The sequence below is a fragment of the Myxine glutinosa genome, chromosome 3, assembly GCF_964187855.1.
Source record: "Myxine glutinosa chromosome 3, kmMyxGlut1.1, whole genome shotgun sequence".
Taxonomy (NCBI): Eukaryota; Metazoa; Chordata; class Myxini; order Myxiniformes; family Myxinidae; genus Myxine; species Myxine glutinosa.
Genome location: NC_136263.1, coordinates 62,907,456 through 62,923,947, shown reverse-complemented (window position 1 = coordinate 62,923,947; position 16,492 = coordinate 62,907,456). Strand labels below are relative to the sequence as shown.

The 16,492-nt window shown below is 46.7% G+C and overlaps 1 protein-coding gene across 2 annotated transcripts in view; it reads right to left on the bottom strand.

Moving 5' to 3' along the window:
* Window positions 1-16,492, bottom strand: part of TBC1D32 (TBC1 domain family member 32) — a 192,385-nt gene that overhangs the window by 46,228 nt on the left and 129,665 nt on the right. The window contains exons 28-30 of one of the 2 annotated variants that reach the window (XR_013622840.1): window positions 11,010-11,093; window positions 10,777-10,838; window positions 5,680-5,959 (exon numbers count right to left, since the gene is read on the bottom strand). Coding sequence is in view for 1 of the 2 variants with exons in the window: in XM_068110762.2 (XP_067966863.2) it covers window positions 5,680-5,959; window positions 10,769-10,838; window positions 11,010-11,093 (434 nt within the window). In the remaining variant the exon portion in view is untranslated. Of the gene's footprint in view, window positions 1-5,679; window positions 5,960-10,768; window positions 10,839-11,009; window positions 11,094-16,492 lie in introns of both variants that reach the window. The other variant, XM_068110762.2, reaches the window with a different exon arrangement.

Sequence of the window (16,492 nt, the reverse complement as noted above, 5' to 3'; positions counted from 1 at the left end):
TGGTAAAGCATGTGGTGAGGTGGAAAGAACTGGGAAGTGGCCCTGTGCTGTGTGCAGGAAGGGTGTCGGAGTGAACTCCATTCAATGTACAATGTGCGCTGAGTGAGTTCATCAAAAATGTAGTGGTCTGAGAGGGTCATTAACGAGTGTGGCAGCTACATTCAAATGTAAGGTGTGCACAGAGGGAGCTGCAGATGGAGGAAATGTTGAGTTGGATCTTGGAGACGGCGTGAAGCTGGAAGGTGTGAAAACATTTTGCTACCTCGGAGACATGCTGAATGGAGAAGGTGGATCAGACTCGGCAACGGTTGCATGAGTGAGATGTGCATGGAAGAAGTTTCGGGAACTGAGTGGCGTGCTGATGAGGAGGGGAGTGTCGTTGAAGCTGAAGGGAAAGGTGTATGCTGCATGTGTGAGAAGTGTTATGATTTATGGGAGCGAGACATGGGTAATGAACGTAGAGCAGCAACGAAGGTTGGAAAGGGTGGAAATGTGAATGGTTCGATGGATGTGCAGAGTATCGTTGAGAGAGAGGAAGACAAATGATGAATTGCGAAAGATGATGGGAATAGAGCTTGTGATTGATGCTGTGAAGAGGAACCGGTTGAGATGGTTTGGTCATGTGTTGAGGAAGGATGAAAGTGACTGGTTGAGAAGAGTGATGGAAATGAATGTAGAAGGAAGTAGAGGACGGGGAAGACCGAAAAAGACTTGGCTAAAGATGGTGGAAGAAGAAATGCGGGCAAGGGGGTTAACAAGGAGAGATGCAGAAAATAGGGCAAGATGGAGAAGATTGTCATGGGGACCGCAAGGCTAACCCCCGCTCTAGCAGGGAAAATGGCCTTAAAATGCATGTTGTTGTTGTAGTCGTTACTGTCCATGCATAGCTGGTTGAGTATGGTCAGCTGTTCATGGCCTTGTGATGACTGTTCACACACGAGGCTATAGATTAGCTTCTCCAGCAGCACTTTGTTTTTGTTTGATGGCCCGAATGTTGTCATGTCCTGAGGAAGGGGGGTTATCTGTTCAACCGTGCTCAGAACTACTGGAGTCACACTGCATCTCAGCAACCGTTCACTGTCTTTCACTGATGGGTTGTCATTGTAAATGTCAAAGATGTAATCACATCTACCATAACTGTGGTACACATTGGTCATCTGTGTGAACTTTGAAAGCAAATCAGAGAAATTTGAAAGTCCAGTGAGGGGCACTCTGCGAACTGCTGCCGTGACGTCTATCAAGAAGGCCGACTCGGGCTTGTGATGGTAGGAATAATCGTCAGACTTCAGTTTATCTTCAAGCTCACGAATAAGTTGACTCTTCTCAGGCTTGGTCATGAGCCCATCATCATCGAACAGCATGGCAGAGGGCACAACATCATACTTCAGAAGATCCTCTGTGCCAAGACCTCTATATCGAGCGATTTCGATTGATTTTTCAGTCATATTCATTCACGCCGTTTCATTCACGCCGTTTCAACGGCGTGAAGCTGAGCGAGATGTGAGGCAGGAGCACCAACTCAGAGGGGAGAGCAGTATTCCATCAAGCTGTGGATGAAAGCCTTGTATGTGGTGAGGAGCTCAGGTATGACAAGGAAGGACTTCACATGACGGATGATGCCCATTCGGCGACTGGCTTTGGAGGCCAGCTTGGAAATGTGGTTTTCCCAGGAAAGATCATGGCACATAGTGAGACCCAAAAGCTTGAGTGACAGAACTTCTTGGAGAGGATTGTTGAGAAAGTATATGGGAGGGTTGTCCCGTCGGTCATTTCGGAGAGACATGGTGAGAGTGTGAGATTTGTCAGGATTGAAAGACATGTTCCACTTGTTTGACCAGTCTGTGATTTTGTCCAGGACTGCAGATAGAGAGAGAGAGAGAGGAGGCTGCAGACTGCCGATCTGAGGGATGAGGTATGGAGCGGCAGAGAGTGGAGTCATCAGCAAAGAGATAGAGAGGATTTTCCAGAGAGTCGGAGAGATCATTGATGAAGACCAGAAAAAGCACAGGGCCCAGAACACTACCTTGGGGAACTCCAGCCTGAACAGGAAGGGGGGATTAGTGAAATCCATTCAGGGCCACACGTTGGCTGCGACCAGAGAGGAAATCTGCAAGCCATGCGTGGAGATTTCCATGGATACCATATGAGGAGAGTTTGGTGAGCAGAGCGGGGTGCCAGACCGTATCGAAGGCACGTGATATGTCAATGGAGACAGCAAAGGTGTCGAAGATTTCCTGTTTGACATTGAGGACCTCCATCTATTGTTGAGACAGCAGAAGCAGCATGTCCAGAGTAGAATGACCTGATCTGAAACCAAATTGATGATCAGAGATCAAGCCTTTGGAGAAGAGGAAGGATTTGATATCCGAAGCAATGATGGCTTCCATGACTTTGCTGATAATTGGGAGCAGGCTGATTGGTCTGTAGTTGCTAGGATCTGTTTTTGCACATTTTTGTGAAAAGCGGTAATGTTGGCTGGTTTCCAAGCTGATGGCAGATGACCTTGAGCAAAAGAGAGGGTGAAGAGAACAGTTAGAGGGTGTGAAAGAGCGGCAGAGCAGGATTTTAGGACCCGTGGGCTGATGCCGTCTGGTCCAGTTGATCCGTCTGGACAGACACTTCTCCACCTTGTCAGGAGCGAAGGACACAGTGTCCAGGAGCATTTGCGTACGACTGGGTACGATTTGTAAAGAGAGAGACGGGTTTGGGCCACAAGATTTTGAGGCAAAGAAAGAGTTAAGGCATTCAGCTTTTTCACTTGTGGAGTCAGCTGTGTCGCCATTTGATGTAAGGGAGGGGATGGAGGTGGAACAAGCACCAGAAACAGATTTGACCAGACACCACCAGGATTTGGAAGAGGGAGACAAGTTTGAGAGTTCAGTTTTGAGAGTGGAGAGATATTGTTTCCTGGCTCTCTTGAGGGTGGACACACACTTGTTCCGGGCTTTGTGAATGGAAATGAGATTGCCTTCCATTGGATTTGCCTTCCAGGAGGCAAAGGCAAGTTGTTTCAGGGCAACTGCCTCACCACAATATTCCGTGTACCATGGACGGGAGGAAGGGTATGACAGCTGCAGACGGGATGGGATAAATCTGTGCATGAGAGAGAGCAATTTACTTTGGAAGCATTCCCAGGATGAGTTGATGTCAGAGGCAGCAGAGATGGGAGACCAGTCCAGATGATTGATGGCTGCTTGAAGACCGTGCCAGTTGGCCTGAGTGAAATACCAGACTCGTGGACGCTGAGGAGGCTCTCTGAGAATGGCCAGAGAGATGTCCACTTTAACAAGCATATGGTCAGATGAACTGAATGGAGCAGAAGAAGAGCAGCAGACATTTGCAGGGAAGTTTGTCACAACAAAGTCTAGATGAGAAGATGCTCCGTTGACTGAGATCCAGGTCGGGAAATTGACAGATTGTGTCAGTTCTCCGTTCTCAAGATCGAACTCTCTTATCTGTCTCCCTCTTCCAAATCCTGGTGGCGTCTGGTCAAATCCGTTTCTGGTGTTTGTTCCCCCTCCATCCCCTCCCTTACCTCAAACGGCTACACAGCTGACTCCGCACGTGAAAAAGCTGAATGCCTCAACTCTGTGTTTGCCTCTAAATCTTGTGTCCCAAACCCATCCCTCTCTGTACCCACCATACCCAGTCGTACCCTGCTGCTCCTGGACTCCGTGTCCTTTCCTCCTGACAAGGTGGAAAAGTTTCTGTCAACCCTCGACTCTGATTCTGCAACTGGACCCGACGGCATCAGCCCACGGGTCCTAAAATCCTGCTCTGCTGCTCTATCTCACCCTCTCTCTGTTCTCTTCACCCTCTCTTTTGCTCAAGGTCAACTGCCATCTGCTTGGAAATCAGCCAACATCACCGCTTTGCACAAAAAAGGTGCAAAAACAGATCCTAGCAACTACAGACCAATCAGCCTTCTCCCAATTATCAGCAAAGTCATGGAATCCATCATTGCTTCTGATATGAAATCTTTCCTCTTCTCCAATGGCTTGATCTCTGATCATCAATTTGGTTTCAGACCTGGTCACTCTACTCTGGACATGCTGCTTCTGCTGTCTCAACAATGGATGGAGGTCCTCAATGCCAAACAGGAAATTAGAGCTGTCTCCCTCGACATATCACGTGCCTTCGACACGGTCTGGCACCCCGCTCTGCTCACCAAACTCTCCTCCTTTGGTATCCATGGAAATCTCCACGCATGGCTGGCGGGCTTCCTCTCTAGTCGTCGTCAACGTGTGGCCCTGAATGGGTTTCTCTCATCTCCTCTTCCTGTTCAGGCTGGAGTTCCCCAAGGCAGTGTTCTGGGCCCCGTGCTTTTTCTGGTCTTCATCAATGATCTCTCTGACTCTCTCGAAAATCCTCTCTATCTCTTTGCTGATGACTCCACTCTCTGCCGCTCCATTCCTCACAATACAAACATCATTCCCTCAACATCAGTGCCAATGTTGCGTGCAAAAACAACACACATTCAGCACTCAGGCACACACCACTTCCGTACAACAAAAGGAGCTACTCACTCCAACATAAACCAATTCATTCACAATACCATAAACTACACAGGCCCAAGTTGGGCACCAGCAACATCCGGCACCAATATCTGTAAGTTACAAATAACCCAAAACCGTCAGGATCATAACAGGATGTACAAATTATATGAACATCCACTATCTCCACACCGAATCAAAAAATGCTCCCAATCCAGGATCACTTAGGCATGCGAGATACACAATTGGTAGCTCGGCCCGTTATATCTCTGCATCTTTATGTGAAACCACCCTCCAACTCAGAGAATCACAAAGAACAAGAACAACATCCCACCTGCTCCACACAATACCTACATTCAAAACCACATCTACTATCACCTAACTACCTCCTCAACCTCCCAAACATCCGAACTACCTCTCCTCTCAACATACACTCAACACAGACAATCCTTGAACATTACTTCCATAAAATATCTCTGGGATCGAGCGGTTGACATTGCCAGATACCTTTGCTCCATTGGCTTCGCAACCATGTGGCGTTGAAGCTACAACAACAACAACAACAACAACTACTAGAACAGCATTGGGTGGAGCGCATACCTCCGCCAGGCTGAACAATTTGAGTTTTGTATCCCATCAACATGCCGGATCTTCATCAGGACGTTTACCAAAACCGAATCGGCTTGTTCTTGTCACTTACCCTACTCATCCACCAGTTTTGTCATAATCCATCCACAACGTTTTGAGATATTATGCTCACAGACAGACAATCAGACAGGGGTGAAAAGATAACCTCGGACCACCTTCGGTGGCGGAGGTAACAATCCTGTATGTGAAGCACCAGGGTGACAGTTTATAGCTGGGTCCACATTTCAACCCAGGCCATACATTTCAAAGGTGAGTGAGCATCCCTCTTAGCTATCCTGCCAATGCGAGGTAAATACCATGCCGAAACTATACTCTAAGTAACCACCTTAGCCCAAACTTTAGGGAAATACCTAAACCCAATCTTTTAAATGAATGAATACCTTCATCAAACCTTCACCCTAGCTAGATTTTATACCTTGACTCAATCGCAAAGCTGCACCATACTCTCGTCAAGCCTATAGCACAATACTGTACAGTGCATTAGAATAGTGACAATACGTGTGGAAGATTCAGGGGTGAAAGTCCTTGTGGAACTTACAGATGCATGGAGCCGAAATGGCCACAGCAGTGCCGTGGCAAGCAATGGAGCAAGAGCACACAACAGGTGCCAGCTACGATCCATGTTGCCCCCTGCCATCAAGAACACGGTGGAGACAAACCAGTCATGCTTGTATTGGATCACGTCGGACGTTGGCTGGGCGTCCACGCCTAGCGGACGTCGTTGAAGGCTCAGAAGTGCGTGAGCCCGCTGATGCAGCAGGGTTAGGTCATGCTCTGCCTTAACTGGATTTTTCAGCAGGCCGATCCGCTGACCGTACCTGCAAGGGAAGAGTGAAAAGGTGTCGTGTGCAGATTCGAAATGTGAATCAATCACCCATCCATACCCAAGTTGTACCCAGTGCAAGTCCTGCCAATATCCATGTACCTACCTCTCTATCCCCAACGCTTATCAGTGTCTATCCAATTACAGTTTAAATCTTTCTATTCTTTCTACTGCCACTGCCTTTCCATGGAGACTATTCCATGCATTAACCTCTTCCTTACAACTATCCCAACCCTTCGGTTTACTCTAATAGTCTAATACTATGGCCCCTGGTCCTGCCACTACATTCTGTCATTCCCATCTAAGCATAGAGCATTCCCATTTAAGCATATAGCTCTCCTGATGCTGGAATCTCAGGTTCAAATCCCATTTACTATACTGTGTCAATTTTTTCCATTGTCCACTGATGTCCTTGTATTTCCGGTCAACGTACATAACATCTACGATGTATTTGTACTGCACACGATATGTAAAGCTCTTTCATCGGCATTTCATCATTACGAGCACATTACCCGTAGAGTGATTGTGTCACCCCCTTACAGTGACACACACACACACAAACATTTTTACTGTGAGTAAACTTACACATGCAATTCTGAGAACTCCTCAACAAAAAAAGTCTCAGCCACAACCTCCCCCTTACAAAGCTATCACATCATTACTCTCACCCTCCTCCTACTCATATGAGCAAACCGGCATTCACACGTCGAAACAGCGGAATATCTAACGCATTCTGCTCCCCTATCATGCTATCACAGACGTCACAGAAACCAGTCACAGTCGCCTGTTCAACTCACAATTATAAGAGAAAATAGTCGGAAATAATAGGAAACCTGCATAACCTCCATGGTAAAAGCAGTGCTTGAGAGAAATGGTTCTAAAGGGTGTATTATAAAAGGTTCCTAAATTGGCAGCAGTAGTATAGAAATTGTGGGAGTCAGGCGAACTGTCCAACCATTGGGTGGAACTCGCACACATGGATGACGGACGCATGCCTCCTTTTATAGTATAGATATTATTATTCAGCTTCCAAGTTAATTTTGCTGGAGTTTTAAAATTCCCAATTACAAACAGAATTAATCTCCCATATTTTGTGAGATATATTTTTCTCAGAGATGCTAAATTGAGAAACTATAAAATTTCACAAGGTTCCTACAAGTCATGAGATCTAGTGCACATCCTCCAATGAAGCCCAATGATCCAAAACCTTAGCAGCTATTGCTAATTTATTAATTTCTTTATTTTCAAAGAGATCTGAAAGATCTCCAAAATCTCTGAAGTGATCAATGTGAAACAGACATATCAATGGATCCAATTTTATTTTTATTTTTTTTCGAAATCAGAGATGATGGATTTTGATGGAGAAAACTGGTATATCAGCGTGTCCACAAAGTCTTGTTCCAGTTTTAATACTATATTACAACCAAGCCAAACAAGACTTTGTGGACACCCTGCATAGCCGATAGGACATAGTGTTGCGGATTCGTCACTTCCGTTGTTGTGGTTCTCATCCACTGTAAACATTTTTGGTTGCATGTACTACTATTGTTGTCGTTTAAGTGAAATAGAGATTACTATTTTCAAAAGGTAAAAAAAGTTAATGTTTTAAAAGAAACCGGAACCGGACGAAGACGAAGAGGAAGAAGAGGAAAAGAAGGCGGAGCGAGTGAGCCGGACAAGAAGCCGAGCTGCTTCGAGGTCTGGAGCGAATGTTGGTGAACGAGGGTCACGAGTTAACTTTGGGTTTCCTGGGAAAGGGATTCCTGCGACAGAGTTGTTATCGCTGTGACAGATAAACCTGCGTGACAGGTTTTGCGGTCGATTCCGAAGAGAATCGTTGGAGTGCCATTACGTCTCGAGAACGGGCCGTTGGCCATTTTGCCTCGCGCACGATTTCCTCGCTCCAGGTTTTTCACCTCGCTTCAACCATTGCACCGCATCCAGACGTTAATCTGGTGTGTGTGCGTAACGTGGATTTTGAGTGGGAATTTGCGGTTCGCCATGTGGGGAGCCGTTGAACATCCATACCCGAAGGTGTGATTCCCCAGTCGCCTCTTGAGAGTACCTTTGCCCATCTTTGATAGTGTAACTGTCAACCGAACGGGATTCTGGTCTTGAAACAACATCGTTCTGACGATCACTGGAGTGGATCGACTTTGGCTTGAAGCCGGAACCAACTTTGGCTTGATGCTGGGATAGAGACATTGGGAATGTTCTTTTTGCTCACTTGGAGCACAGTGAGTTATATTGTACGAAACTGATGGTACCATCATGGGAATGATATATTGGTTGTGCAATTGATTACTATTGTTTTTGTGCTGTTATTCTTGTGTGACCTTAATACAATACTGGTTTGTTGGTAACAATTGGTGTGGTTTCACCATTGATCTTTGACACACAGAATAACACATCTTTCTGCCGTGACTCCTCTCGAGGCTCGGAGGTACACCGTGACCGGGGTTTGGGGAGGAGCACGTAACAATAGGCATAGCGATTATGATTTGACCATTTGTGACCTCATTGTGATGATCCTTCCTGAGCAACCAATATGGTGTCCAAAGCAACCAAAACATTAATGCTTACTTCAACAAGAACAACACCATTTTATAGGTTCGTTCGTAGTCGCATTTCAGTAAGATGGAATTTTTAAAGATTTGAATTTATTTGCTTCCACCTAAATAAATGGCCAAATTTACTTTTTCCACAATTTGGCTTAAAAGATGGAAATATTCCTTGTAAAGCAGAATCAATTGCAGGTTTGATGCCTAATGCCGCCTGCAGTTACTCGTACTTCCCGGTTCACAAAAAAGGATAACCTTGCCACGAAAGGCTATCTGAAGATGGTAGATGTGATGTCTTGTTTACCGCAGATGATCAAACAGGGCAAAAAAATGGCTGTTATTACAACACAGCATTCCTAGAAGACGAAACAAGATGCCATAGGCTAAAGCTGTGCTTAAGTGGACATGAACATTGGTTACACATGAGGCAAACGAGACTTCCAAACTTGCTAGCAGAGACAAAGCACATGATAAACTAAACTACAACTTTGCTAACATTACAAGATTGTTCAGGAGCAATTTTCACAAATCATAGTATTTTCCAACTTGCACCTTCAGCTATATGAAATGACATTTGAGTTAAATAACCCTCAATTATTGTAGATAACCCTTAATTATTGTAGATAACCCTTAATTATTGTAGATAACCCTAAATTATTGCAGATAACCCTTAATTACTGTAGATAACCCTTAATTATGGCAGATAACCCTTAATTATTGTAGACTAGGGCATGCCCGTACTATATATATATCTAAAATTATATCCCCCCCCCTCTATTTACATGAAATGGTTTGGTCCAAAGCGAACAGCTTGCGAGTACGGTGACAATCCCCCCCCTCTATTTACATGAAATGGTTTGGTCCAAAGCGAACGGCTTGCGGAGTTTGGTAAATAAATCGCCATAGCTCGGTAACTACTTCTCCGATTAATATGAAACCTTGAAAAGGCACATCCTCGGGTCCCCAGCAATATACCTGGCAAGTTTCAAGTATATCGGACCCGTGGTTGTCGAGAAACAGCGGTCACAGACAAACACACATACACACATACACACATACACACACACATACACACAGAGATTACTGGAATTATAGATAGATAACCCTTAATTATTGTAGATAACCCTTAATTATTGTAGATAACCATTAATTAATTGTCGATAACGCTTAATTGTCCCCTGTCGCACCGCGGAGCGAAAGGTGGACTATGGTTTTCCCCTTTGTCCGTGTGTCCGTCCGTCCGTCCGTCCGTGCATGCGTAAGCGAGGGACCGCATTCGAATTTGGTGTGTGGGTGCAACCCACGTCAAAATCCAAGATGGCCGCCGCCATATATGTCTGATGCCATGTATGTCTGAAACTTGTGAGTGTAATATCTTGAAAAATAAGCGAAGTACGAACTTCTAATCTGGTGTGTGGGTGTATCTAGGCATAAGGAAGAACCCGATTGAAAATTGGGTCGCCACGTCAAAATCCAAGATGGCCACCACCATATATATGTCTGAACCTTGTGAACGAAATATCTTGAAAAATAAACGAACTACTGAATTCTAATCTGGTGTGTGGATGTATCTAGGCACAAGGAAGAACGCCATTGAAAATTGGGTCGCCACGTCAAAAATCCAAGATGGCCGCCGCCATGTATGTCTGAACCTTGTGAGCGGAATATCTCGAAAAATAAGCGAAGTACCAACTTCTAATCTGGTGTGTGGGTGTATCTAGGCATAAGGAAGAACGCTATTGAAAATTGGGTCGCCACGTCAAAATCCAAGATGGCCGCCACCATGTATGTCTGAACCTTGTGAGCGAAATATCATATCATAGCATGTTTTCTGCGTCTTCCACTTTGTCAACTCACATCACTTCCGCGACGGGGGACTTAGGCGTACGCTTGTTATTGTAGATAACCCTTAATTATTGCAGATAACCCTTAATTATTGCAGATAACCCTTAATTATTGTAGATAACCCTTAATTATTGTAGCTAACCCTTAATTATTGCAGATAACCCTCAGTTGTTCCTACAAAAGCACCTGTAAAAAAAATCACATCTTACCAATTAATTATCTAATTATATCATTCCATGGATCTGATTATCATGCATGACATAAAATTGGATTCAGAGTATTCGGGTGACAATGGTGAGTTCATATCATGTATTCAGATAAATCATGAAAATATGAACGTTAAATCCGATGGTGAAGCTGTTTCCAGAACACAGGAGAAAAGATTCAGCATTTATTACCGAGTTACCATCTTGACTCCCAGTTCTTGTACAGGTGACAATGGCGTGACCGTCAATTGATCATGTGTCACTGCAGCACATAGTAGGCAGTGGTTAGAGCAGTGTGTAACACACATACACACACACACACACACACACACACACACACACACACACACACACACACACACACACACACACACACACACACACACACACACACACACACACGAGGTAAAGGAGCTTGGGGATTACAAGATACCTGTGTAGTCTGGACTTCGAAAGACCTCCTGAGCAGGATCTTCAACCAAGCAAGGAAGAAGGTGTTCCAGAAAATCCATGAGCACTGCAAGAGAAATGGAGTTTGATTAAGGACAGAAAAAAGAAAAAATATATGGGACCAATGGGCATAAACATACAGGGCTCACCTTTTTTTTTTTTTGTATACAAGATCGAGGCTCGTGAAAGAGCAAACATTAATCACACAAAAAGTCAACCGACACATAAAACACAAAATAAGGGGAGCGGAACACTAGATGGGGAGAGAGGGGGAAGGTCACAAACACAACATTTGAGAGCAAGACACCGAGAGAAATGTGGGGGGGGGGGGGGGGGGGGGGATTGAGGGGAGGTGGTAGAGATTTCAAACATATCAACACTGCAAGAGGACTTCCAGGAAAGAAGTTGGAATTTCCAAAAGAAAGTGTATCTGGGGTGAAAATTAGCGGGTAAATCCACCCCCGCGGGGGTAGAAAAGATCAAGGTTTTGGATGGGGGAAGATAAGAGATGGTGGTGAACAGCTGTTTTAAAGACCTGGAGGGAGGAGTGGGATTGAAGGGAGTGGGGGAGTTTGTTCCAGAGGCGGGAGAAAAGGGGAATTAAAAGAGTGAAGGTGAGCAGAAAGCCTAGATTTTGGCAGTTTAACCATAAGAGCGTTGCTGGCAGATCTTGTGCGACCTCTAGGAATATTAGGGGGACAGAGCACAGAGAGAGCTGAGGGAGCAAGGCCGGAGAGGAGTCGGTAGAAGACAGAAAGACCACCAACCTGCCTGTGGTGAGTGAGTGAAAGGCCCTCGGAGTTAGCTTCATCGCAGGAGATTCCAATGATTCTGAAAGCTTTGGTTTCAACAGCGTGAAGCCGAGCTAGGTGTGAGGCAGGAGCACCGGCCCAGAGGGGGGAACAGTATTCCCTTGAGCTGCGGATGAAAGCCTTGTATGTGGTGAGGAGCTCAGGTGTGCCGAGGAAGGACTTCGCACGACGGAGGATGCCCAGTCGGCGACTGGCTTTGGAGGCCAGCTTGGAAATGTGGTTTTCCCAAGAAAGATCATGGCAGATAGTGAGACCCAAAAGCTTCAGCGACAGAACTTCTTGGAGAGGATTGTTGAGAAAGTAGATGGGAGGGTTTTCCAGTCGCTCTTTTTGGACAGACATAGTAAGAGTGTGGGATTTGTCAGGCTTGAAAGACATGTTCCACTTGCTTGACCAGTCTGTGATTTTGTCCAGGTTTGCAGAGAGTGAGGAGGCTGCAGACTGCCGATCTGAGGGATGAGGAATGGAGCGGCAGAGAGTGGAGTCATCAGCAAAGAGATAGAGAGGATTTTCCAGAGTCTGAGAGATCATTGATGAAGACCAGAAATAGCACAGGGCCCAGAACACTACCTTGGGGAACTCCAGCCAGAACAGGAAGGGGAGATGAGAGAAATCCATTCAGGGCCACACGTTGCCTTCGACCAGAGAGGAAGTCCGCAAGCCATGAGTGGAGATTTCCATGGATACCAGAGGAGGAGAGTTTGGTGAGCAGTTCTGTGTGCCAGACCGTATTGAAGGCACGTGATATATCAAGGGAGACAGCTCTGATTTCCTGTTTGGCATTGAGGACCTCCATCCATTGTTGAGACAGCAGAAGCAACATGTCCAGAGTCGAATGACCTGGTCTGAATCCAAATTGATGATCAGAGATCAAGCCATTGGAGAAGAGGAAGGATTTGATATCCGAAGCAATGATGGATTCCATGACGTTGCTGATAATTGGGAGCAGGCTGACGCCACTAGGATTTGGAGGAAGGAGACAGGTTTGAGAGTTCAATCTTGAGTGTGGAGAGATAGTGATTCCTGGCACTCCTGAGGGTAGACCACACTTGTTCCGAGTTTGGTGGAAGGAACTGAGATTGCCTTCAGTTGGATTTACCTTCTGTTACGGATTTATGTGGATTTATGTGAATTACTATTCAGGTCTTTGCTTATCAATGTGTAGTCGAGTAACGGGTGTTGTGATTAAAGGGTCAGGAGCCCTTCTGGGAAAAAGGAGACCGGAAACGGAAGAAGAAAAGACACGAGGTCCAGGAGAAGCGACGATCTTCTTCCTCTTCCTCGCCCAGCTCCGACGCGAGTTGGGATCGATATAGAGCAGCATGGAGGACGCTGCGTTTGAAAGCCCGTCTGACAAAAGGAGTCACCTGCGCGGGGTAATTACCCCTTGACACGTCAAGTTGCCGTGGGTTCGTGCACGGAACCCAGCGTCCGGCACAGTTCGCCTCACCGTCTACAAGGACGCGTACGGGTCGCACCTTGGGCCTCGCGCGCGGTGCAAGCCGCGCTTGGTTTTGCCCCGTTGCTTGGCAAGGAGGTGTGCGCTGCAGCAGCTGTCCCCGGTGCGCGACGTACACGTTTGGAGCACGTCCGCCCGGGGTTCGTTCAACCGCCCGTGTGCAGAGAAGCCGGCCATCATCTTGGTCAGGAGGGGCCCAGAGACATTGTGAGGGACAGAGACCAAAGGGGTCGTGAGTACCCAAGGGGTCGGGAGTGGGGAAAGGGGACACACACATATATAAGATGGCCATCTTAATAATATTGGTGATTAATTGTTGATTGTTGATTGTTGATGGTTGTTGATTGTTGATTGCTCGGGGAATATATCATTGATTATTCCGGATCCTTGGTGTGGGGTTTCTTGTTGACTGGAATTCATATTGATTGCGTTACGAAAGCGCATAAATAATAGATCTTTCTGGCGGAGTTCCTCTCACGGTCCGGGGGTCACTGAGACCAGGTAGTCACCGGGAGGACCACATAACAGAATTGGGGGCTCGTTCAAATTACGATTTGCGGATTCGCAATTGGGTCTACGTCCGGGATCTAAAATTGTATAAAATAATAAAATAATATTTTTATTAATTAAAATTTATTAATTAAGTATTAATTGGTAAATTTTTGGGAAATTGGGGGTAAAGTCTTGGGTGAAGGTTAACAGGTGTTAACGATAGGCACCATGGCGTTTGTGGCACAGAACTTTGCGGTAACCCCGAGTGAGGCACAGTTCCGAGCGTTACTAAAGTCGGACCTCTTGAAATTGGCCAAACATTTTAACTTGGAGGTCCGAACTAATTTGAGGAAGGCAGAGTTGCAGACCACGGTGATACTGAAGGAACTGCGCTCCAACGCGAGTCGAAAGAATTGACGCGACCAAAGACGGAATTCGTCCGAGTTGCTTTATTGAAACCAAACAGCTCAGGTATTCTCACAAGCCAGTTTTTCGGGCAACAATATATATACACATTTATGTCGGGAAGTTTGCCCGGCAAAAGCTATACCGGGCATGCCCGGGTATCAAGGGCGAGCCTTGGAAAGGCGAGTCTGGACCTGCCCGGGCGTGTTTGGCTGCGGCCTGGCAAGTCGAGGCTGGGCGTGCCCGGGCGCTCTGGGCGAGCACTGGAAAGGCGATAGCGGGCATGCCCGGACGCTCTGGGCGAGCCCTGGAAAGGCGATAGCGGGCATGCCCGGACGCTCTGGGCGTACCCTGGAAAGGCGATAGCGGGCATGCCCGGACGCTCTGGGCGAGCCCTGGAAAGGCGATAGCGGGCATGCCCGGACGCTCTGGGCGAGCCCTGGAAAGGCGAGAGCGGGCATGCCCGGGAAAGACGAGACCGGGCGTGCCCGGGAGGTTCGGGCGTGCCCGGGAACAGTGAGTCCGGGCATGCCCGGGAGAGGCGCGTCTGGCCGTGTTCTGGCCGGTGCAAGGCGATTATGTACATCCAGCGGTAACCGCTACAATACAATGTATGGTGGGATTAGGAACATGGGACGAGTTAGCCTGGGAGTGGCTACTCGAAGAACCAGAAGACGTGGAGCTCCGGAAACTGGAGTTGCAATTACGGAGCTAGGAACGGATCAAAGAAGAGGAAAGGAAAGCAGAAGAGAGGAGAGAAGAGAAACAAGCAGAGGAAAGGAGAGTGGAACGAGAACTCCAGGAAAGGTTAAAAGAAGAAGAAAGGAAAGCAGAAAAGGAAAGAGCAGAAGAAGAAAGGAAAGCAGAAAAGGAAAGAGCAGAAGAAGAAAGGAAAGCAGAAAAGGAAAGAGCAGAAGAAGAAAGGAAAGCAGAAAAGGAAAGAGCAGAAGAAGAAAGGAAAGCAGAAAAGGAAAGAGCAGAAGAAGAAAGGAAAGCAGAAAAGGAAAGATCAGAAGAGGAAAGGAAAGCAGAAGAGAGGAGAGAAGAGAAACAAGCAGAGGAAAGGAGAGTGGAACGAGAACTCCAGGAAAGGTTAGAAGGGAGAAAAGCAGAGGAGAGGAGAGCTGCAAGGGACCTCGAAGCAGAGGAGAGAAAAGCGGAAAGGGAATTAAAGGAACGTGACATGGAGCTTCAGCAAGAAATTAAATTCAAGGAGCTGGAGTTAATGAGAGAACGGGGAGAGGTACCACCCTTGCTGATGGGGTCGACACCTAGCCAGAACACCTGGGATGTGGGCAGACATGTGAGGCTGGTTCCACCCTTCAGTGAAAAGGAAGTCGCTAAATTTTCTCCACACTTTGAGAAAGTGGCTCGACAGTTAAACTGGCCGGAGGAGGCCTGGACCATACTAGTGCAAAGTGTGCTGGTGGGTAAAGCTCAAGAGATTTATTCGGCGCTACCAATGGACCAATGTGCAGATTATGAGGTATTGAAGAAGCACATCCTCAAAGCCTTTGAGTTGGTTCCGGAAGCTTACCGGCAAAAATTCAGGAATGCCAGGAAGAGGGAGAGTGAGACCCATGTGGAGTTTGCTAGAGTGAAAGAAAATATGTTTGATCGGTGGTGTGAGTCAAAAGGAGTCGGGAACGACTTCGAAGCATTGCGTGACCTGATGCTGGTGGAGGAATTTCAACAGTGTGTCCACGAGGACATCAAAGTGTACCTGCAGGAAAAGAAAGTACCGAAGTTGTGGGACGCAGCCACCATGGCAGATGATTATGCCTTAACACACCAGATAGGGGTCCACGAACCTAACTCCTCGCCTAGATCTCCGCAGGGGAGGTGTGGAACAGCAGGTGCGGAGAACGACTATACATGGCGGCGGCCTCGAGATGAATATGGGGACAACGCTGATACCCGAACTGTTCGAAATCAGGGGGCTACGGGCCCAAGACAAACTTATTTTTCAGGGGGCCCGAGGCAGACCACGAGTTTTTCCTCCGGGCCTACTTGCGCTTTTTGCAAGAAACCTGGACACTTGATGTCCAGTTGTTACCTCATGAAAAGGGAAAACCCAGAGCGGAGTCTGACTATTACCACTCCGAATGCGATGGCAAGCGTAAGAAATCGCCCACAGAAGAGTTACCAACCATTTATTTATGAGGGGTTGGTCTCACTCAAGGGAGACTTGACTAACCCAAGACCGGTTAGGGTTTTGAGGGACACAGGAGCCCATCAATCCTTAATGCTTGAAGGCATTTTGCCATTGTCAAAGAGTACCGCAACTGGTGATAGTGT